The sequence below is a fragment of the Orbicella franksi genome, chromosome 9 (genome assembly GCF_964199315.1).
Source record: "Orbicella franksi chromosome 9, jaOrbFran1.1, whole genome shotgun sequence".
Lineage (NCBI taxonomy): Eukaryota > Metazoa > Cnidaria > Anthozoa > Scleractinia > Merulinidae > Orbicella > Orbicella franksi.
In genome coordinates this window covers 19,137,971-19,161,134 of record NC_138153.1, presented here as the reverse complement: position 1 = coordinate 19,161,134, position 23,164 = coordinate 19,137,971, and the positions used below count along the sequence as shown (strand labels likewise).

The following is a 23,164-nucleotide window of genomic DNA, read 5'->3' as shown; positions in this document are numbered from 1 at the left end:
TGTGGTGTAATGATTAGACATTGGTCGTATTTACCCAGACAGGCGAGTAATTCTTCTCATGCGTATTATGCCTCATAGTAAATACGGAAAGTGAGACGCAGTAAACTTCAGAAGAACTTAACAGTTTTATTTGTCTGGAAGACTGATAAAACAGACGCATTATACGTCTAAGACGTAAATACGAGATGCATAAGGTAAATATGGTAAATACAAGGCGCATAAGACAGACGAACTCATTTGTGAATCCACTCAACTACATTTTGTAATCAAGCGACAAACAGATTAGCTCACAGTAGAAGAATGAAGAATGCTCCCCTGATTTTAATCAGGAAAATAATAAAAGTGTTCCATCCATCCTCCCACCCTCTCACCCTCTCAACAAACCCACCCATTAATCCATTGATTGATGGATCGATAGTTGTTGAAACAGTCACAAGAAATCCATGTAGTACAGACAAACAAATACAATTAACAATAATAACAATTGAACGGCAAAATACTATCCTGCAAGATGACGAACTATTTCTTTATTAGGTATGTTGTCTTGGAAGATTCACTGTGTTAGTGCCACCAGCAGAAACTCAGAGGAGCAAGATCCTCAAGAACAAAGTGAAAGGGTGAACAGATACATGGCACAGACGGCTGTTGACGTGGTCATGAGGGGAACATTTGATCTCTCCTCTCTTGAAGGACTAGAAGCTTATCACGCATACTTAGTAGGAAAACTTTATCTATGGAATGTAACCTTTGAGAGGAGTAGCATCAAAACAACCGTCAAGTGCCGTAGCCTGGAGATTCTTGAAGGCCTGTGGGAGGATTATTGCTCTGGTCGCCTCAATGCAGAAGCCGAGAAGTGCCTCATTACAGAGAAGGTTAAGGACGCGCTTGGTATGGAGACTATAAAGTTAGTAACCACTATGATGGAAGAAGACTACTTGGCTTGCAAATTGTCTTTAATGGAAGTTTCAGGTACGTTTTATTCTTTTCAACTATTAGAACGATGTTATTATAGAGTTTGTTTGTTTGTTTGTTTGTTTGTTTGTTTTTTCATCGAATTGGAGTCCTTATGAAGGAACAAATACAAACAGCCATGCATGTTGGTTTTAAGTTTCGGTCATTTCCTTGTGTTTAATTTGTTTGGTCATCTTCCTGTAATGATCCCAACTCTCATCAGTGGTCTTTCATTTGGGTAATGTCCAGGATTAAACGAAGTAACGAAAATTTAGAATTTTACCTTTTTTAGTAGGCCGTTTGCAAACACTGCGAGATAAACGAAAATAGGAAAAGATCGCTAAACTCGTAAGGAAGTCCCCAAACGGCATCCACGAAATTACGAAAGTCGCAAAAAAAAATAGAGAAATCTCGAAAACTCGACGAAAATCGAAAATTTAATTTAAAACTTTAAAAAGAAATCTCCGAAAATCACAAATTTTACAAAATTCACGGACACTGAGAAATTGCAATAATTCACGTTAACATGCAATTAAACTAATCTAATATATAGATTTAGGCCAGCCCAAAAGCGGAGCTCCTCAGTTATTTTTCGGAATGTTGTTACTAATGAAAATAATCCAACATGTATGAGGTAAATTGTGAATGATTTAATAGTTTCAGCCGGAACTAGTATTACATCAGCAGATCGAGGTGTAAGATGGTGTGATTATGAAATATAGAGCCACGATTTCAAGGATTTCTGGGAAGCTACCAAAAATCTTGATCACATAACAGAACTGTCTTCTGTGCTTTTTGGTGGCATTTCTTGTTCTTTCCTACCTTATTCAGAAAGACAAGGCATTGTTATTAATCATTATATTCTTCCTTAGTTAACATGGGGACTCCCACACAAAAGAAGTTTACACATTTTTTTGTTGTGGGGACTGATTGAAATGCAGTGGTTACAATATACTCAGTCCCTGAATCTCTACCAAATGAAATCTCACAAAAATACCAAAACAGTATACATATGTGAAAAGTTGGAAAGTTTTGTTTTCTAACTTGTCCCCAAAGATACATTTAGCCATCTTCACTATTGTATGGAGTCTCCTCCTGCTGGAAGGGTTTGCAACAAATCACCCTCGCATGAATGGTAATTACGATATTTTTTTTTTTTGCTGATCATGAATACTTGCATAGGCTTCTAATAATAATTTTATTATTCAATTTCAATGTGATTTGTTCTTTTTCTCGACTGGCATTGTGGACTACTAGAGCTGCGATTGGGTTCCATTGATTAATTTTGCTATGATTAAATTATACCAAGAATTATCAGTGAGCTAAGAGGAAGTTATATTATGTACATGTATTGTGTCTGCACTACACAACCAAATGCACTCAAAGGTTATGAGGCATAGGTACATTTGTCAGAAGAGCCCAGCATATCCAAGATATGTTTTGATTGACACATCAATTAAGATAATTTACAGCAAAATGGATAAAAAAATACATCAATATCCTACATGCACCAAAGCCAGACATGGGGTTATAAGGCAATCGTTTAAACAACGGATTGAAATAATTTATAAATTAGAGAACACTATTTCTACAACAGAATGGAACAAATTAACCTTATCGGACATTGCGAATGGCAAGGCTGTCTGTAGAATGTCACAAATTTCTCAACCCTTTCTTTCTACAAAAATGCTAATCCTGCAACTTTGCTTAAGACCCAGTTCTCCATTTCATGTTGGCAAAATATCAATTTATGCCATGTCCAATGCAGATTATCACAAAATTGATTTAAAAGCTCAATAAATATCATTTTAAAGCCAAAAAGCCAATTATTTAAATAAACCATGAGTAAATTATCTCTAAGAAAAACTGATTAAATTAACAGGCACTTAAAAATAATTAGTTAATATGTGTTTCTTAATAATGTAATGCAGTGTATCTGTCACAATGTTGCAGCTATGATATTACTACAAACAGGATGGGTTGCAGAACTGAACCTCCAAGTCAGTTTATTCAATGAACTTGGTGCAGAATTTATAATCCCATCAAGTTGTCTGTAAATACAGAGAAACCAAACAAAGCATTACAATCATAAGTAATGAATTACTAAACTCTTTTACATGTACTGTATGAACAGTGTATGTTCCATTAATATTGGGGATCTCTCAGAAGCTGCATCCATGATAAATTAATTTGTTCCCAGATGCATTTGTTTATAGAACTTTTCACAAATTAATATCTCTGTCATAACAGTGACCTCTGTGTTCTCCAAGAATTAGCACACAAGAAAAATACACTCAGTAAGATATTGTTTACAATAAAAATCAATGCCTATAAGCAATCATAAGGACCTTAAATTTATATTACCTCAGAAATATCTCACCAGGCCATGGTTGCTTTGAAAATCTTTGATGTTTTAATACAGGCTCCCCATCTGTAACCTGTTCATATATTGACTGACAGGAACAGGCATGTAATTCCTTTCTTTGATATACAGTGTACTTCACTGTTAGCTGTTTACTGAGTGTTAGTAGTGAATCAAATGCTAGGGGGTCCAGGTACTCCAACTTTCACTGTGGCAGGCTCTGCCCTGAGATACAAAGCAAACTTACATAACTGTTATGAACTTCGCCACTTGCTTTCGAGTGCAAATGCAATTTGCTTCAAACAAGCAACTGGAACATTGAGGGTTACAACAATGTGCACTGTGAGTCCCAATCACAGGGTCATCCAGGCTGTTTGGTTGTACATATAACTGTACAACTGTATATGAGTTCAGCTTCCAGAAGAAAATCAGAGTTTGTCAGGATAAATACTGATGTTCTTGCTTACTCAATGAATGAATGTGCAGTTCCAGAAGATATTCACACCCAACACCCATTCACGGCCAGCCTTTAGAAATTCCAAATTAAAGTATCAGGAATCAAGAGCTCTAATAGAGAAAAAACCTCCATGTGGGGTATGAATCTTTTCTTGAAGAAAACAATGTCTGAGAAATCATTAATTACAAAATAATGTTTAAGAAACATCTTACCTTTCAGAGAATTTTGTAATCTACACTGTCTGGCCAGTTCATATACATGTATTTGACAAGTTGACACTGGGCATGTTTGTAAATTTGTGCACTTCAACATCACATTACTATGTAGTAGCACTGGCCAACTAAAAACAAACAGCATAATTTGGTTAATTAATATAAGCTGTACATTATTAGGTTGAAATATTGGTGTAGATTGTTGCACATCAACAGATACAGAAACTATTTGCACCTGAATCATAATGAGTGAAAAATCGTGCATGAGACATTTACATGTACATGTAACAGCCCTCCACCTCAGAACCATCACAGATATGATATGATATTTTTAAACTCTCTGAAATTTCAGACTATTCAAGATTAACATATGCACATACATCATCTGGGGCAACCCTAAAACACTGAATTTGGAAACCGAAATCCGGAATCCAGAATCTGGAATCCAGAATCCAGAACCAAAACCAGAATCTGAAATCCAGATATTATGAATGATGATAGGAATAATTCACTTCAGCAATGTCTAATAAATAAATATGAGCAAAAATCATTTTGTTGTTATTTATTTTCTTGGCTTTACTTCAGCCACAGACTGTAATTGCTAAAAAATTATTGACTAGTTCTGAAGAACCCTTAGCTATATATCTGGCCCCGTTGTTCAAAAGCTGCATAAAGCTATTCATTGGGTACATCACTATCCAGTCAGGGTTACTGATTTTTTGGGTGGATAGAGTTACTCATAGCCTGCAAGCAGGCTCTAGTATCTGTCTCTATTGTCTGAGCAGGCTAAATAGGTGTCTAGTGTTTTTCTGCATTGGCATGTCACCAAGAGCCTTCATGTGGCCTTGCCACTCACACCCCCAGCCCAAACACGAGAGCCTGCTCATAGGCTAAGTTACCCATCTTTTGTTCAAGCTGGCCCTGGTGAGAGCCCGGTTCTTGTCTAGATCAAATTGCTCTGAGAAGACTGGTGAGCAGCACATTAACAACAAGCTATTATAGGCTATTGCAGTGAGTTTCTGGCAGTCTTTTAGCATCTTTGAACAGCATGTGGTCTGATCTGTCAGCAAGTGAGAAGCAGATGGAAGTATTAAAGTGTGCAACATTTCTACAAATTGTTTTAATATGATGGCCGCCAAGAATATGAAATGCTGATTTGTCACAGTATCAGTGTGGAAATTGTGTTAATCTGGAATTGGTCTCGTATCTGTTGGAAAAATCACATTTCATATTTAGACCAGACGGGTTAGCCCTTGGACTTCGAAATTGGGGGGCGTGACCGTCAATGTACAGGGGGCTGCTACTGATGGATATCCTGTTCTCTATGACATTTTCTATCTTGTTCAGTATGTACTAGACATAAAGGATAAATTTATACTTCCGGTAAATTGAAGATCACTTATTAAACAAAATGGCAATTACCAGCAAGCTTATTTTAGACACTCTCGAGGTGCTTGGAATAAAATTAAGACGCACTTTACTGAGATTCTCGTAATCATAGCCCTCACTAAAAATAACGGTTGCACAATTTCAACAGACGGGGAATTTTTGTTTCAAAAAAGGTTAAGTTTGAGGTCCTTTTTACTTGGCAGCTTACTTTTACAGTCGAAAAGCTAAGCAAAACAATTTTCGCGTATTTGAAGAACTTATTTTCTTTGATTTGCGGATTCTGGTTTCCAGTTTCTGGATTCCGGTTTTTGGTTCCAGATTCCGGATTCCGGTTTCTGGGTTTTAGGGTTGCCCCATATTTAACATATTGTTTGCTTCACATTCAGTTTACACATGGCTGTTATCCAGCATAGGCAGACTTATAAGTTTTCCTTCAAAAATATATTGCAACAACTATTGCATCTTTCGTTACCTATTCTTGTGATGAAATGACACAAAATTCAAGAACAAGAAGTCATAAGCATAAAACTAACTTACATGGTAGTGCTTACAGTTCCTCTTACTGTCTGCATATGCTGTCCATAAACTGATGCTGCCTGGACAATGTGCTCATTATTTTTCTGATCACACCTTTTAAAACGTCACTGTTATATAATTTGTCCTGAAAAAGCAATACATGAAATGTTATGCCTTTGGCACTCACCAAATACCTTTACATGATGTATAATGTACACCATATCAACATTCACAATTCTCTTTACTTTCATTGTAACTCTTTTGTGTCATTTTCCCTCACTTGAAGACAGGACTTCCACATTAGGTTATAATTTGCCTCTGGAATCTCTATGAATTCACGGGGAGTGATAACAATTAAATCATGACTAATTTTAGCAAAGGAGGCATTCAAATGTCAGATTTTAATGCTAAGTTTATACAGTAACTTTACATTACTCTTCGTACATATATATAACCTCTCAATTATTGCACCTATAGACAGAAGGTGTGCTGGGGGAAGAAATGTTCTAAACTCTCTGAACTTTTCCCCCTTACCTGTAATAGGATGACTATTATGAACTACGGTTTGTAACCATTACACCAACATCAGGTTATGTATACACATGTATATTTTGTTGTCGTCTGTAATCATAAAAAAATAAAAATTTAAAATCCTCCATAAAGTTCACACTCAATAACACTGCTACATGTAGCGCTGTTACTGGAAATCAATTTAAGTGAAACTGTTGAAACAGCTCTGCCAAAATTTTTCCTAGCAGTTAAGGCAGGATAACAGAATATACATGTAGCACACAGCAAAGGCTACAGATACACACATGTTAGTTATCAGTTAGGATTTGGTGAGCTTCTGTGCTGTAGGTATGGTGGAAAATAATAGATTATCAGAAATGAAGGTTCCTGAGACATTTTGACAGCACTGAGAGGAATTAATATATAAATTCACAAAAGAAGGAGAAGTTCTTGCCCTGTCCAGTTCTCTGTAATAAAAATATCATTTACATATGAGTCATTTATAATATGTGGTTTGTGTTTAAAGCCGATATAATGCACACTCTGATTGACCAATTCCAGTGCATTATTTACATTTACATGGTATACCTCGGTAAAACCATAAAACATTGCGTGCGACTAAAATAAAAAATATAAAAAATAAAAAGAAATGCCTAATTCATAACAATTTAAAATACTCAACACTAAAACGAATGTAATTCTTTACTTGAAAATTATTCTCCCGTAATGCCCATGGGCCAATTACAGGCATGCTAAAAAGTCGTAACACAAAGTAAAAGGATATTACGAAAACCATTGCTTTTTTCCGGAAAATTGTAGCGACTGAAGACAATGATGGAACACTCTGAGAGTGCATTCTATCAACCTGATGAGATAAAATTTAAGGAGAATAGAGAATTCACAAAGTTATATCACAAACAAATTGGTACAGGACAGGAGAAAGGAAACTGTACAGCCAGGAAGAAACTGAAACTTTCTTCGCCCAGCAAAAAAGTATGCATGCACAACAAAGAAAACAGTCAGTGACATTCATTTAATAAGTTAGTAAATAAAAAATTAGTGTGAAGAAGAGAGCAAAGAGAGAGAGAGTGGAGATAGGAGAACGCTCTCTCCAACTAAATTGTGTATATATGTATGTAAAAGTTATTCTTATTACTGAGAAATGGTCAGGGCAAGAACTTCTATTACACTGTTCAATTTACCGAGTTAATTAGTACTATCTCACTTTTTTGGAACATTTCCATATTAAGTGTAAATACCGCATTGGGGAATAACCTCTTATTAACAAAATACGGTCCATGTACCCCCAACCAAAAGCAATGGCACAAATAACATGAAATAGCCAATCAAAATCAAAGCAGAGCTTTATTTGCAGACAGGATTGCCATGCATAATCGTCTACTCGACATTTTGGACTATATAAGCATTTCACTAAACCGAACTAATTGGACAGACAACAAAATAAAACGAGGAAATCTACATTATAAACACAAGATGCATATCACTACATCTGAGCTCGAGTGTCAACAGCAAATCCCTTTTCAATGAACGGTGACCGAATAAAAGAGAGGATAAAGATAATTCGTTTAAGCTTGCGGTGTTAAAGTTGAAAAATTATTCACGCTTAAATTTGAATATTACGGAGAGTCTGTATTTTTGCCGACGGCTTAATTTAGCTATGCAGTCATTTTATTGGCAGTAGCTTTACCAGTCTTCAACCAATTTAACTTCGGAATTCACAAAAGCATTTCGCCAAACCGAATAAATTGAACTAACAAAACGAGGAAATCTCCATACTTTGTAATCACAATATGCAAATATTCACATAGGAACAAAAGTAAATTTAGCAAATCCTGTTCGCTTCGGCTTAAAATGGTGTGTAGACCTTTCTTGGTTCAGTTTTCAACAACAGAAGAACAAATTTTAGCAGTCTACGAAGCGGCAGTGCTAACTAAATCAGAGAAAACTTCAAAACTCGCCCGGCCGTGTTTATAAGTACGATTTTGGTTAAGCTTATTTTTAGATGTGAGATTATAAGCTTAAATTGACGACGAAAATCGATAGAAAACATAATTTGTTTACAACTTACAGCAACCTCCAAAGCTACCCACGTGTTATTGTTTAGAGACGAGCGAAATTAAAACGATGCAATTTTTAAAATCTCTTACAGCATGGCTTCAAATAAGGAAGACTTTTAATGGTTCCAATTGAAAATAAGCTTATATCGCCGAGGAAACTTGTTAATTTTCATACCAAACGCAACAACAAAAGTCACTTACCGCAAGTTGGCAATTCAGTTCGGCCAGTGTAAATCTTCCAGGCAGAAACTTGCAGCAAAAGTTGTGAAGACTAAACTGAAGTTATATTTTCGATAGATCAACGAATCAACCACTTCTTTCCGCTACGTTTACTGTTTTGCAATTTCTCTAAAACACTCGGGTACGTTCGATTTCTCTAATGTTCATCACTTGACCAAATCAGGTGACTTTTGAATTTTCTTGCACGGCTGCACAGCATCACGTTCGCGCGAATTTTGAACTTGGCCATGGGGAGTTCGGCAGTCTTCTGAATCAATTTGTCGGGTACTTTCGCCTCCTTTCTATAGCCCTCGTTAGCTTTGGTTCACGGCATTGTTCGGTATTATTTCACCTCCTTTCTCTAGCCCTTGACTAGCTATAATTCACGGCATTGTTCAGTACTGTTTCGCCTCCTTCCCCAGCGCTGGCCCGCTCAGTCTTTTTCACGATCTTCTTCGCTACTTCTTTGCCTGTTAATTCGTGCTTTCTGTCTTTTGCTTCAGCGCAACCCTGTCTTAAAAATATTAAATCAACCTCCGCTATCGTTTTTCTTTAAAAATTCCGCCAAGAAAAATGGCATTCACCCGCTACCAACTGAGGGTGCATGTCTCTGTCAACCTATTAGCTGGAGTATGGCCGCCATCTTGCGCGACTCCGTCGTCGTCGTCGTCGCCGTCGTGCGTACGCGCCCACGAGCAATACCGCTAGCCATGATAACCATGAGAAAATCAATTCATGGGTTTCCTTTTCTTCCCTATATGGGTATGGGGCTCCGCCGGGGCTCCGCTACTAAAATTACGAATCATACGAAATTTACCGTAAACTCAAGTGACTTGAGGATTAAATGGCTCCCCAAAAGACTAAGAACGTTCAGTCTCGGTCGGAAATTAGACTTTCTTACAGAAAAAAGATTGTGCTCTAGTGAAAGATATATACCTATCGTTTTTAAGGCCTATTGGCTGCTTGTTGCCTCTAGTCCCAGTGGTTATTCCAGGCAGTCTGTGTTCTTTTTAATATTATTATTCTTTTCCTTAAAATGTGACTATTTAAGTACAGCAAGGCATTTGGACATTCCTCCCTTTTAAATCAAAGCTTGCAGCAAAATAGATTTTTAAAACAGGACTTATTTTGAATGAACTGATTTAGAACATGTCTCAGTTGTGACAGTGAGGTCGTTTGTACGCGACAAACTCGAGGTTGAAGTGCGGGTAAAGTTTGATATGTTCCTGATGTATTTTTGTGTAAACAATGTGTAACTTTTCTGATGTTTGAAACCGTTAAAAATTTCGAAGTTTTTTGTCCATATTTTGTGCTGTCTTTGGCCGAAGATCTTTTGGGTCGTGTTGTATTCTGTGTTGAACATTTTAAAGGCGCTGAAACAATAAGTTGTCTATACCGAGGTGCATGGAAAAATGATAGCCAAATCTTGACTAATAAACGTTCAGCGTTAATGCCATTCAACTTGAGAAAGATTCCCAGCTATGTTACCCTATGTATAGCGAAAAGCGCAAAGTGTAAAATTTTGTGTTCTAGCAAAGTGAAATGCCAATCGCGATGTGATGACCGTCATTTTTCCTTGTCGTTTTATGGATAATTTCAAAAAAATAAACTCCACTTGGTACGTACGTAGCGCTACAACTGAAAAATTAAGAGTAAAATAGCTATATAACTTACGAATTTGGCCATATATGGCTGCTTTGATTCACTGATATTCACTTTTGTTTCCCTTGTGACAAATATGGCCGTTAATCAGGCTGATAACTTGAAAAAATTCCAATAAAGTAATTGTGGCAAAACCAGACCCTTGACCCCAAGGTATGATAGTTGCTATTTCTTCTTCTTTTTTGTAAATTAAAATCTTTTGCAACAGGTTCCTCTGAAGAAGTACCACAACTTGCGTTCAATATGGCTGAACTACAGCAGACTAAGGGGTACTTTGATCGTGCTCTAGACATAGAGCTGAAAAAGCTTGGGCCCAAGCATATTGACGTGGCAACTACGTACAATAATTTGGGTGTTGTACAGCGTGAAATGGGCAACCTGCAGCAGGCCAAGGAGTATTATGGCCGTGCTCTAGTCCTTCATTTCTTGAGTCAAGAACTGCGGACCATTATCCTAGATTAGCTCCCCAGGCAAATGATGACTTGCAAACAGGAAACGTAAAGCCCGAATAGTGGCTGACGCAGTGGTTTCGTACGCATTCTCGCACTCAATTGGGAAAACTTGAATCCACTTAGATTTCGCATCTACTACGAGCAGAAACATTTCACCATTAAATGGACCAGCAAAGTCAACGTGTATCCTCTCCCATTACCGGGTGGGCTAGATCTAAGGATTGCTGACTTTAAGAGGGCTCTTAGAATGGTTAGCTTGGCAGGCGTAGCAGTCTTGTACTGTTTGGTCCACATCTTGATCCAGACTTGGCCACCACACGCGCATGTACAATCCCAGTAGCGAAGACCATCCCAGGATGATTCAAGTGCAACTCTAACAAAACAGCCGCCTGATATTTCATTGGAATAACCACTCGGGTACCACGAAGGATACAGCCATCTTCAACGGTAAACTCGTCTTGTTTACTGTAATAAATCTTTAGCTCTTCGGTGATGTTACCCTCTGCTGGCCAACCGTGCAAAATGTTGTACATCGCGCGCGAAAGAATGGTGTGTCCTCGCGGATGTTCGACGCTGTAATTGGTGTTCGCTCCGTTTGAACGCGATTCACTTGATCAGCCTCGATATTCACTCATTCGGTTCTTCCACAGTCCTTTTTGGTAATCGAGACAATGCATCGGCACTGGCATGATCCTTGGAAGCTCAATATTCAATGTCATACTGATAAGCAACAACTGAAGAGCCTGACGTTGAAGGCGGGACACCGCCAGCACAGGGATAGCCAAGCAACAATGTGAGAGGTCTGTGGTCCGTAAGCAATGTAAAGCGTCTTCCAAATAGGTACTGATGGTATTTCTTAATACCAAAGACAATTGCAGAGCTTCTTTCTCGAACATGAAATCATTCTGCGCACTTGCTGAGAGACTGAGGGATGCATACGAGATTGGTCTTTCTTGCACTTCATCAAAGATGTGCGATAGGACAGCTCCCAAACCGAGTGATGATGCGTCAACCGCAAACCGAACTGGTTGATTCGGATCATAGTGTGCCGATAATGGTGGGCTGAGGAGCGCTTCTTTTAACTTCTTGAAAGCTTTTCGACAGGCATTTGTTCATGCCCAGGGTGTATCAAAAAGTCAACAAGTGATTCAGTGGGTTGACAACGGTCGACATGTTAGGAATGAATTTACAATAGTAATTTACGATAGTAATTTACGATGGTAATTTACCATCCCCAAGAAAGTTTTCAGCTCCGTTACATTCTGCGGCTCAGGAAATTCTTGGATGGCTTGCATTTTGCGCGGCGAAAAGTGAATTCCATTCCGATCCACCACAAACGCGAAGTACTTAAATAAAGTCTTCATAAACACGCACTTTAACCCCTTTAATTTCACACCCATACTGTCCAAGTGTTTCAGAGTGTTCTCAGAATTGCAAAGATGCTGTTCTTCATTGGACCCAGTAACAATCAGGACATCCAGGATTCCACCAACTCCGTTAAGGCCACTCATGATAGAATCCATTGCTTGCTTGAAAATGGCCGGATTTGCCGCCACTCCAAACGGTAAGCGCGTGTAACGAAACAGTCCCAGACGAGTATTAATTGTGACATACTGCCTGGATTCTTCATCTTACAGCACTTGGTGATATGCCGAGGACAGATCTAGTTTCAAAAACTTCTCACCACCATTCAACGACGTAAATAGCTCTTCCGTAGTTGGCATGGGATACTTGGGTGCGTCTATAACAGGGTTGATAGTGACCTTGTAATCACAACAGATCCTCACTGTACCATCTGGCTTTAGAACTAGAACGATAGGCGTGGCCTAATCTGAAAACTCTACCTTCTCCAGCGCAACGATTCTTTCCAGCCTCTTGAGCTCGTCTGCAATTTCTCCTTCAGAGCAAAAGGAAATGGTTTTGGCTTAAGGAATTGCTGGGTGGCATTTTCTTTGAGCTTGAGAGGAGCGGTCACTTCCTTTATTGTACCCAGGCCCCCATCAAACAGTGGTGCTTACTTAGAAACTAGTGTCTCAACTTTGTAAACCGGTTCCAGAGACATCTTTTTGATCTGCTTCCAGTCCAATTTAAGAACAGGCAACCAGTTTCGTACCATAAGTGCTCGCCCATCACCTGCAGTGGCAATAACTGAAAGGTACGCTTCTTGATCACCATAAGACAGATGGACCATGGCTTCCCCAATAACAGGCTAGACTAATAACGGGAACTTCGTGGCCTAAATAACTGCGCAATTTCACGTCAGTTTTCTGTAGGTACTTCGCTCACAGTAAATCAATCCACACAGTCTTGGGAATGATCGTCACCTAGGCATCCATATCCAGCTGCATATTCACGGACTTTCATCAATAGCTATCAATTATTACACGGGTACAATCGACCATGGAAAACATATGCCAGGTGGTTTTATCAACAGGTTTGGCCATCGTCTCCGTCTCATTAACGTTATGGATTCCACCGGGCTCTTCTCCTTTTTCTTATAATCTGCTCTTTTGCCTTTTGGTTTCCGCTGAGTACGCTTCTCTGGGCACTTCATAATGATGTGAGCAAGCTTCTGCCATCCGTGACGTTGAGCTTTCCGATGAAAATAATTTTCCGTAGAATGATTTGTTTACCGTTTCTGAAACATTCGGGAAACGTTCTAACCACTTTGTTAATGCCGTGGGGGTCACCATGAAATCACGAGGCTTCCTTTACCCTTAATTCAGCGGCACAGGCTTTTTCCACTGCGATTGGTAATGGCAACACAACTTCAGCCAGTAACTTGCGTTGAATTGACTTTGCTCGCAAACCACAAACAAACTGATCACGAATGACTTCCTCACGATAGAAACTCCGCTAACTTTTGTAGCTTGGCGAAGTACTGCCTAACAGATTCTGAGTCTTGTTGTTCGGCCTTGTGAAAGTTGTTTCTTTCTGCTTGTATCTGAGTATGCTTACTTTCCCTTGATGCTACCGGTAAAATTGCCTGTTGTTCATAGAATTTACCCACAAAGCAACAAGTTTGTTACGGATGTGGAGAACAAGGCTACAGGTAACTCAAAACTTAATGACAGTCCTGGACCTCCAACTCAAAGAAGTCCGTATTTTATGAAACTAACTTAATAGCCCTTATGCGTTTAATACGTTTACGTTTAATGCGTTTTCGTTTAGTTCTCACTATTTTGAGTAGTATTTTTGCTTATTTAAGTTAAATGTATTCTGTTGCTGTATGATATTCTCTGTATTAAGGAAAATAACATGGTTGTTGTTGTTGTTGTTGTTGCGTGATGACATCAGACTAGCTAAAACCGCCACCAAACCTCGGTTTGAGAATGCAAATTTTAAATTTTATTATGAACTAATTCCCAAAGCAGCAATGATGAAAAGAATACCCACGTGAAAACATTACGAAGGCAACTAAGGTTTGAGAAAATGTCGCGCAAACGAGGCTTGGTGGGAAATTTTGAGCATGTTACGTAATCGCGCATAAGACCTATTACACAACAAATATTAAACATATTTCCAATTTTAAAAATGTAATCACTTATTTATATATATAAATACTAATTACAAGTAACTTGTGAATTGCGTAATCCCCACTGGACTATCAGACGACACACACAGCTCTTTGTCAACAACGATTTTTATACATCTCGTATTTACCTGGATGCCGTTAATGTAAAACGTATTGTACGTCTCAGACATATAATTTGTTTTCCCACGTAAATCAATCTCGTTCCCAGAGCCCGCGTGTCTTTTGGTCAGCGCCAAGACACGGAGCTCTGGAATAATCAACTTCCAGACTCCAAGATTTTAGGAGTTCCGGTTTCACGGCGCATGCGTGCCTTGGTTTAAAACATGGCAATATCGTTCCCAGAGCCCACTTGTCTTTTGGTTGGCGCAGACCAAAAGACACGTGGGTACGTTTTACTGTTTTCAACTCTTAGAATGATGTTATTATAGAGTTTTTTCTCCATCGAATTGCGGTCTTTATGCGTGAACAAGTACAAACAGCCATGTCTTACAGTTTACATTTTAAGTATCGGTCATTTCCTTGAGTTTCATTTGTTTGGTCATTTTCCTGTGATAATCCCAACCTTCATCACCGGTGGCCTCTCATTTGGGTAATATCCAGTATTAAACACAATAACGAAATTTAAAATTTTTACCTTTTTTGAGTGGGCTGTTTCTAAACTTTTATTTTTTTATTCTTAGAGTTTTTGCTATTTTCGTATTTTTTGCAACTTTCGTACTCTTCGCAGATTTACCGAAAACTGCAAATTTACGAAATTTACGAAAACTTAGACAATTACAATAATTTCCATTAACATCGAAGTGATCGACAAACCATATTAAGATAAGAGGTTAATGAATGGCACCAAGGGAACCTACTAAAATAGGCCAATTTCGAAGCCTAGGGGAATAAAACAGAAAAAATTAATTATTCATCCCTCGTCCCCGATGTGATTTCTTTTGTTTTATCCTTCAGAGCCAAGTTAGAATTTTAATATAGATCGGAATTCGCCTATTACAAATCGTACGAAATTACCATAAACTAGGGAAAACTGCGAAAATTACAAGTGTTGACAAAGAAGCCAAAACCATGTGAATGCATGATCCACTGCAGAAGGGCTAAGCTTAAAACGTCTAGATTTTATGTGACTTTTTTGGCACTTTTCGTATTGACTCGGTTGTATTTTGGTAAGGACCTCTTTTATAAAAACGCCGAGATCAACTCAAACTTTGAGAAAATGCCAAGAAAACACCCCAGACAGACAGTCAGCATAGGAAGCTTATTTTGACAACTTTTTGAAAGAACAGTATGACCTATGGTAAAATGTAAAAGTTAGTCTTGTCAGTCCAATAACTAAATGCTTTTAGGGACAAATTTGAACAGAAACAATGAGCTTGTCTTACCGGACGCTTGGTTCGTTGTAGAATGCCTTCGGTTAAATGGTTATCTGTATTTTTTCATTCACGAATATGGCGAAAACTACTTAAGACTTTTAATTAAGTACGAATGGAAATGGTAACTAAAGAACATCTCGAGAATGTTTCAAGCGCAAATGCCCCCCCAAAAAAACTAACAACGCTCAGCCTCGTCGGAAATTAAACGTTCTTACAGAAAAAAGATTGTGCTTCAGTGAAAGATATATACCTTTCCTTTTAAGGCCTATTGTCTGCCTGTTGCCTCTAGCCCCAGAGGTTATTCCAAGCAGTCAGTGTTCTTTTTGATATTGTTATTCTTTTCCTTAAAATGTAACTATTTTATTCCAGTATAGCAAGGCATTTAGGCGTTTCTCCCTTTTAAATCAAAGCTTCCAGCAACGTAGATTTTTACAACGGGACTTATTTTGAATGAACTGATTTAGAACATGTCTCAGTTGCGACAGTGAAGTCGTTCGTGCGGGGCAAAATTGAGGTTGAAGTATGAGTAAAGTTTGATACGTTCCTCATATATTTTTGTGTAAACAATGTGTAACTTTTATGTTGTTTGAAACCGTTAAAAAGTTCGAACCTAGTTTTTTGTCCATATTTTGTGCTGTCTTTGGCCGAAAATCTTTTGGGTCGTTTTCTATTCTGTGTTTAATGTTTTAAAGGTCCTGAAACAGGTTTTTTATACCGAGATGCCTACAAAATTGATAGCCAAATCTTGACTAATAAACGTTCAGCATTCATGCCATTCAACATGCGAAATGTTACCCTAATGTATAGCGAAATGCGCAAAGTGTAAAATTTTGTGTTCTCGCAAAGTTAAATGCCAATCGTTGTGTGATGACCGGTCATTTTTCTGTGTCCGGCGTTTTATGGATTATTTTAAAAAAACAAACTCCACTTGGTACGTACGTAGTGCTACAACTGAAAAATTAAGAGTAAAATTGCTTTATAACTTATGAATTTGGCCATGGCTGCTCTGATTCACTGATATTTACTTTTGTTTCCCTTGTGACAAATATGGCCGTTATTCAAGCTGATGACTTGAAAAAATCCAATAAAGTAATTGAGCCAAAACCAGACCCTTAAACCCAAGGTATGGTATAATTAACTACAGGTCATGTAGTTAGTGAGGTAAGTTAATGTGCTATTTTTACTTCTTTTTGTAAATTAAAATCTTTTGCTACAGGTTCTTCTGAAGAAGTACCACAACTTGCGCTCAATATGGCTGACCCACAGCAAACTAAGGAGTACTTTGAACGTGCTCTAGACATACAGCTGGAAAAGCTTGGGCCCGAGCATATTGACGTTGCGACTACGTACAACAACTTGGGTCTTGTACAGCGTGACATGGGCAACCTGCAGCAGGCCAAGGAGTATCATGAACGTGCTCTAGACATTGCACTGAAAAAGCTTGGGCCCGAGCATACTCACGTTGCGGCTACGTACTACAACTTGGGTCTTGTACAGCATCACATGGGCAACCTGCAGCAGGCCAAGGGGTATTATGAACGTGCTCTAGACATAAGACTGAAAACGCTTGGGCCCGAGCATACTGACGTTGCGACTACGTACAACAACCTGGGTGTTGTACAGCATGACATGGGCAACCTGCAGCAGGCCAAGGAGTATTATGAACGTGCTCTAGACATAGGACTGAAAAAGCTTGGGCCCGAGCATACTCACTTTGCGACTACGTACAACAACTTGGGTGTTGTACAGCATGACATGGGCAACCTGCAGCAGGCCAAGGAGTATCATGAACGTGCTCTAGACATTAGACTGAAAAAGCTTGGGCCCGAGCATACTGACGTTGCGACTATGTACTACAACTTGGGTGTTGTACAGAATGACATGGGCAACCTGCAGCAGGCCAAGGAGTATTATGAACGTGCTCTAGACATTAGACTGAAAAAGCTTGGGCCCGAGCATACTGACGTTGCGACTACGTACAACAACTTGGGTGTTGTACAGCATGACATGGGCAACCTGCAGCAGGCCAAGGAGTATTATGAACGTGCTCTAGACATTAGACTGAAAAAGCTTGGGCCCGAGCATACTGACGTTGCGACTATGTACTACAACTTGGGTCTTGTACAGCATCACATGGGCAACCTGCAGCAGGCCAAGGAGTATTATGAACGTGCTCTAGACATTAGACTGAAAAAGCTTGGGCCCGAGCATACTGACGTTGCGACTATGTACTACAACTTGGGTCTTGTACAGCATGACATGGGCAACCTGCAGCAGGCCAAGGAGTATTATGAACGTGCTCTAGACATAGGACTGAAAAAGCTTGGGCCCGAGCATACTGACGTTGCGACTACGTACTACAACTTGGGTCTTGTACAGCATGACATGGGCAACCTGCAGCAGGCCAAGGAGTATTATGAACGTGCTCTAGACATAAGACTGAAAACGCTTGGGCCCGGGCATATTGACGTTGCGCGTTTGTACATTAAGTTGGGTGCTGTACAGCGTGACATGGGCAATCTGCAGCAGGCCGCGGAGTATTATTTGCTCGCCGAAGACGTTAGGCTTAAACAATTTGGAACCGAGCATATAGACGTTGCGCCTTCTCACATTAACTTGGGTGATGTATAACGTGACCTGGGTAGCCTGCAGCAGGCATTGTAAAACTGATCCGCAGCTGAAAAAGCTCCGAGCATGTTGACGGCAACGAAAACGTCGCTTAACAACAGTTTTAATGAGCTAAACAACGGCTGTGCACGTGCGTTAAAATTCTTCGTACATTTCTTTACCGTCCTATTCCAAACAAGAACGTGAAATAACCAAGTTCTGCCTATGTCGTTGCATATTTAGCGTGAGTATGTTTTCAGAGCCATTGGCGTACTGAACAAATCTAGACAATTTCGAATTTCGCTAGGAAAATATATATTTATTTTTGACTAGGCGTAGTCCTATGGAACAAAACCCGGCACACGAGCCATTAGGCGAGAGTTTCACTGATGTTTTTACCACATTTTGACGTCTACTGATACATGTATCTATTAGGGAGCTTAAGCAAAGCACGACAGCGACGGCAACGAGAACGTCACCAAACAAAAGGTTTAATGAGCAAAACAATAGCTGGGCACGTGCGTTTTAAATCTTTGTATATTTCCTTCCCGTCCTCTGCAAAACAACAACGTGAAATGACCCAGTTCTGCGCCGTCTACGGAACGTGTGGACAACGACGGCTAATTTTCGTATTTCCTTTTGGAATTGAACGCCGTCGTTCCATATTTAACTTAAGCACGTTTTTAGAGCCATTGGCGTACTTAACAGATCAAGACAATGGCGAAGTTCGCTTCTAAAATATAACTTCCTTTTTTACTAGGCCTCGTCCTCGCCGTCTTCGTCGTCGTTGCTTAAGAGTCACTGACCGGAAATATCGAGAATGGCTGGCCAGGTTCGAAAAATCGAAAATCCTGAAACTTTGCCTGAAGAACGCTTTTAGGGAGCTACTTTCGAAAATATTACTCCGATTTTCTTAGAATTTAAAGTATTCGAAAAATTCACAAAAAACGAAAATACAGCTTTTTGCCTCATTAAATATGCAAAAAATATCTGGAAAATTGACAAAGTTCACGGTATTCGCATTGAAACAATTCACAAAACTAGAACACGAGGTAAACTTAGCATAAGAGCTTTACCTTTCTTCTATCTAACAATAGGAAGTTTTAAATTTTTCAAGCACTTTGAAGGGTTTCGTCGACCGTCGAAGAATTGCCTTTTCAAGCCCCTACGAAAACGGCAAAAATTGCGTAGTTTTACGGGCGTAAAACGCATCTTGGTATGTCCGATATGGAACTAAAACAAGTACTGTGCGAAAGAGTGTCGTTTCTACTATGATAATATGGAAAAAAATTTCTGGGCAATTAAGGTTCACACAGGTAAAATGCAAAAGTTCGCGACAGTCTCTTCTCAAATTTGCATAATGCGGTATGTTCAAAGAACTCTATTGTTGAGCACTCTAGTCTGTTTTTGTTCCATTTGTGGGCCATGCTTTGTGGGAAATATACAAAACGAGAGTTGATCCATGTCGTTATTACAACATCGTTTCATTATTTCACGCAAAGTACATAAAACTATAGAAAAAGCCCAAAATATAAGTTCAACACGCTACATTTATTACGTGATTGTCGTCACCTAATATATATTTTCAGTTAGCTCTAATTAATTGGAATTCCTAGATTATTGAGGTTTAATTTAGACACTTGCTTATAATAGAGACATATTGGGGTTTGTCTTTCCCGACTATACACACTCGATTAGTCTGCAAATATATATATTCGAAAGGAGACTAGTCTTTTAAAGTATTTTTTAACCATGTGTCTCGATTTTGATCTTGATGGGAAACGAATTAAATAAATGCACTAAATGAAACGAAAAGGTTTTATTAACGTGATCCAGCTAGACCAAGGAAGCAGGTTTTCTTGAAAAATAGAGTAAGACTGTTTAAAAACTATCCCGCGATCTGACCTCGGTTGGAATTCGGCCTAGTCCTATTTCTTCATGTGTACCTCATACTGAAACAAAATAAAATGTCATCGTAGTAAAAAGTGCGGGGGGGGGCAGGGGCTTAGTTCGGCACGTGAATGGCAACAGCACGCCGTTGGAAGCCAGGTCGCGCTACTGCCGTACGGAACGGCATTAGGCCTGCCGCCCTATAAGTAGTCGCGCCGACTTCAATTTAGCCTGCCGAACTGAGTGCATGCATGGTTTCAGACGTCGTGCTACTTCCGCGCTTGAGTCGAAGTTCTTGGTGTTCGCATTGAAACAATTTACAAGACTAGAACACCGGATAAACTAAGCATATATGAAAGCTTTACATTAAATTAAATTTTGAGGGGTTCCGTCGACTGTCGAAGAATTCAAGCCCCTATTGCAACGGCAAAAATTGCGTAATTTTACGGGCTTAAAACGCGTCTTAGTTTGCCCAATATCGAGTGGAAATAAATACTTTGACGGAACTTTTGGTCTTCCTCAATCAGTATTTGAAACAAACAACCTGGGCAGTAAGAACGCGCGCCAGCAGATACAAACCTTTTTGAGGCTAGGTGAACTTATTTGCATAATTGACAAAAATTGAAAAGTCTCTTTATAGAATGACTACTCGATATATTTCTAACGACTTTTTTTTTGTCGTTGTTGGTGTCTTCAATTACTTAGCCTTAATAGTTTTCAAATGATAAAGAAAGAGGAAAAATCGATGGTTAAACTGTCAACCGTTTACATAACGCATAGTTTGGCTCAATCCCCTAAACGGTACTGCAAAACCTCTCGCGGTGGACCTTTGGAGGATTAACCCCTAAATTGTACGACAAGCAGCCCCGTTATTTTTATATGAGTCTTCCTCCCCCCCCCCCCGCCGGGGGGGATGACTAAAGTTTGCATGCCGTGCAGCGCGACTTAGCTTCGGCGTGCTCTTACCGTGTCGAACTGAATTCATAGCCTGCTGCATCAGCTGCCGTTGCTAATGTTTGTAGCATTTAAAATGGCCTTCAGCAAAGCAAGCGTCTTCCGATCTTCAGCGCGACTGATTAAATTCGACGTTTGGAATCACCGCTGTTCTCTTGTCACTGCCACTACCAGGAAAAATTTATTGGAGGTCGGTACGGCAGAAGCACGACGTTTGGGCTAAGCCGAATTCCAACTGAGGTCAGCTCGCGGGATAGTTTTCAAACAGTCTTACTCTATTTTACAAGAAAACCTGCTTCCTTGGTCTAGCTGGATCACGTTAATAAAACCTCTTCGTTTCGTTTAGTGTATCTAATTAATTCGTTTTCCATCAAGATCAAAATCGAGACACATACTAAAATTTACTTTAAAAGACTAGTCTCCTTTCGAATATTTGCAGGCTAATCGAGTGTATATAAACGGAAAGACAAACCCTGATATGTTTCTATTATAAGCAATTGTCTAAACCTCAATAATCTAGTTAGTAATTTCAGTTGGAGGTAACTGAAAATATATAATACGTGACGCCAGTCACGCAATACATGTAGCGTGTTTAGTCTACGTGACTTTGAACTTACATTTTGGGCTTTTTCTATAGTTTTATGTACTTTGCGTGAAATAATGAAACGATGGTGTAATAACGACATGGATCAACTCTCGTTTTGTATATTTCCCACAAAGCATGGCCCACAAATGGAACAAAACTCAACAATATAGAGTTCTTTGAACATACCGTATTACGCAAATTTGAGAAGAGACTGTTGCGAACTTTTGCATTTTACCTGTGTGAACCTTAATTGCCCAGAAATTTTTTTTCCATATTATTATAGTAGAAACGACACTCTTTTGCACAGTACTTGTTTTAGTTCCATATCGGACATACCAAGACGCGTTTTAAGCCCGTAAAACTACGCAATTTTTGTTGTTTTCATAGGGGCTTGAAAAGGCGATTCTTCGACGGTGGACGGAATCTTTCCAAATGCCTGAAAAATTTAAAACTTCCTATTGTTAGATAGAAGAAAGGTAAAGTTCCTATGCTAAGTTTACCCCGTGTTCTAGTTTTGTAAATTGTTTCAATGCGAATACCGAGAACTTCGTCAACTTTCCAGATATTTTTTGCATATTTAATGAGGCAAAAAGCTGTATTTTCGTTTTTTGTGAATTTCTCGAATACTTTAAATTCTAAGAAAATCGGAATAACATTTTCGAAAGTAGCGCCCTAAAAGCGTTCTTTAGGCAAAGTTTCAGTTTAAAAGATGCACTGCAGCATGGAATCTATTTGTTTTATATGACTGGTATGAAGCTCAAAAATTGTTATAAAATTTACTATTTTTGGTTCACAGTCATCTATTGTTTATTATTTTGCAGCCATCACGTTAGCTTGTGACTAATGACTGTATAAAAAAAGCTGAACGAGAGTGATTAAACACGACGAAAACTAACATCTTCTGTTGTCTAATTACTCGCCCACAAAATGGGGGGAGGGGAGGGGGGCGCTTATTCGAGGGGAGGGCGCTTATTTTAAATTTCAGCTGATATGAGGGACGCTTATTCCAAGGAGGTGCATATTCGAGAGAGGGTGCTAATTATGGGATTTACGGTAATCAGAGACCCGATTATGGTCCTCATTAGAGGTCAATATCTATAGTACAATTAAGCTCTGTATATACTCAGCATGTACTAGAATGCCCATAGTTTAGTTTATTTCTAGTTATTCATAGCTCCTAGTGTCAATCAAAATATGTAAATGTACTTTTATTAAACGGTTTTGTAAATCCTTCTATAAGTAGTTGCATAACAATCTTATTTATGTATTAATGGTCTAAGGTCCCGCCTAGATTAGCCCAGGCTACCTGCGGGTTCGCGCTGTTGCTATTGTCAAGCTTTTTTAACTTAATGTATATATATTTCTGTAAAATTGTAAATATGCGAGTCATAATAAAGTTGTTGTTGTTGTT

General features: G+C 38.9%; 1 protein-coding gene and 1 long non-coding RNA gene across 6 annotated transcripts in view; one reads left to right on the top strand and one right to left on the bottom strand.

Annotated features, from left to right (window-relative positions):
• LOC145498217 (uncharacterized) overlaps positions 1-21,629 on the top strand; it is a 30,111-nt gene extending 8,482 nt beyond the window's left edge. For both annotated transcript variants that reach the window (XM_081478114.1, XM_081478115.1), the window contains 2 exons: positions 535-969; positions 16,933-21,629. In XM_081478114.1, the coding sequence (XP_081334240.1) occupies positions 535-969; positions 16,933-18,347 (1,850 nt within the window). In that variant the 3' untranslated portion in view covers positions 18,348-21,629. The remainder of the gene's footprint in view (positions 1-534; positions 970-16,932) is intronic.
• Positions 1,067-10,541, bottom strand: LOC145498221 (uncharacterized). 4 transcript variants are annotated; one of them, XR_014050837.1, is made up of 3 exons: positions 8,677-10,541; positions 3,983-6,032; positions 1,067-3,538 (listed from the first exon to the last, which is right to left on the bottom strand). It is a non-coding gene; the product is annotated as an uncharacterized LOC145498221 (long non-coding RNA). The 4 variants fall into 4 exon arrangements; XR_014050836.1 differs by lacking the exon at positions 8,677-10,541 and having other exon boundaries at positions 1,067-2,183; positions 2,444-3,538; positions 3,983-6,465; XR_014050838.1 differs by lacking the exon at positions 8,677-10,541 and having other exon boundaries at positions 3,983-4,110; positions 5,909-6,465.
• Positions 21,630-23,164: the final 1,535 nt, after the last annotated feature.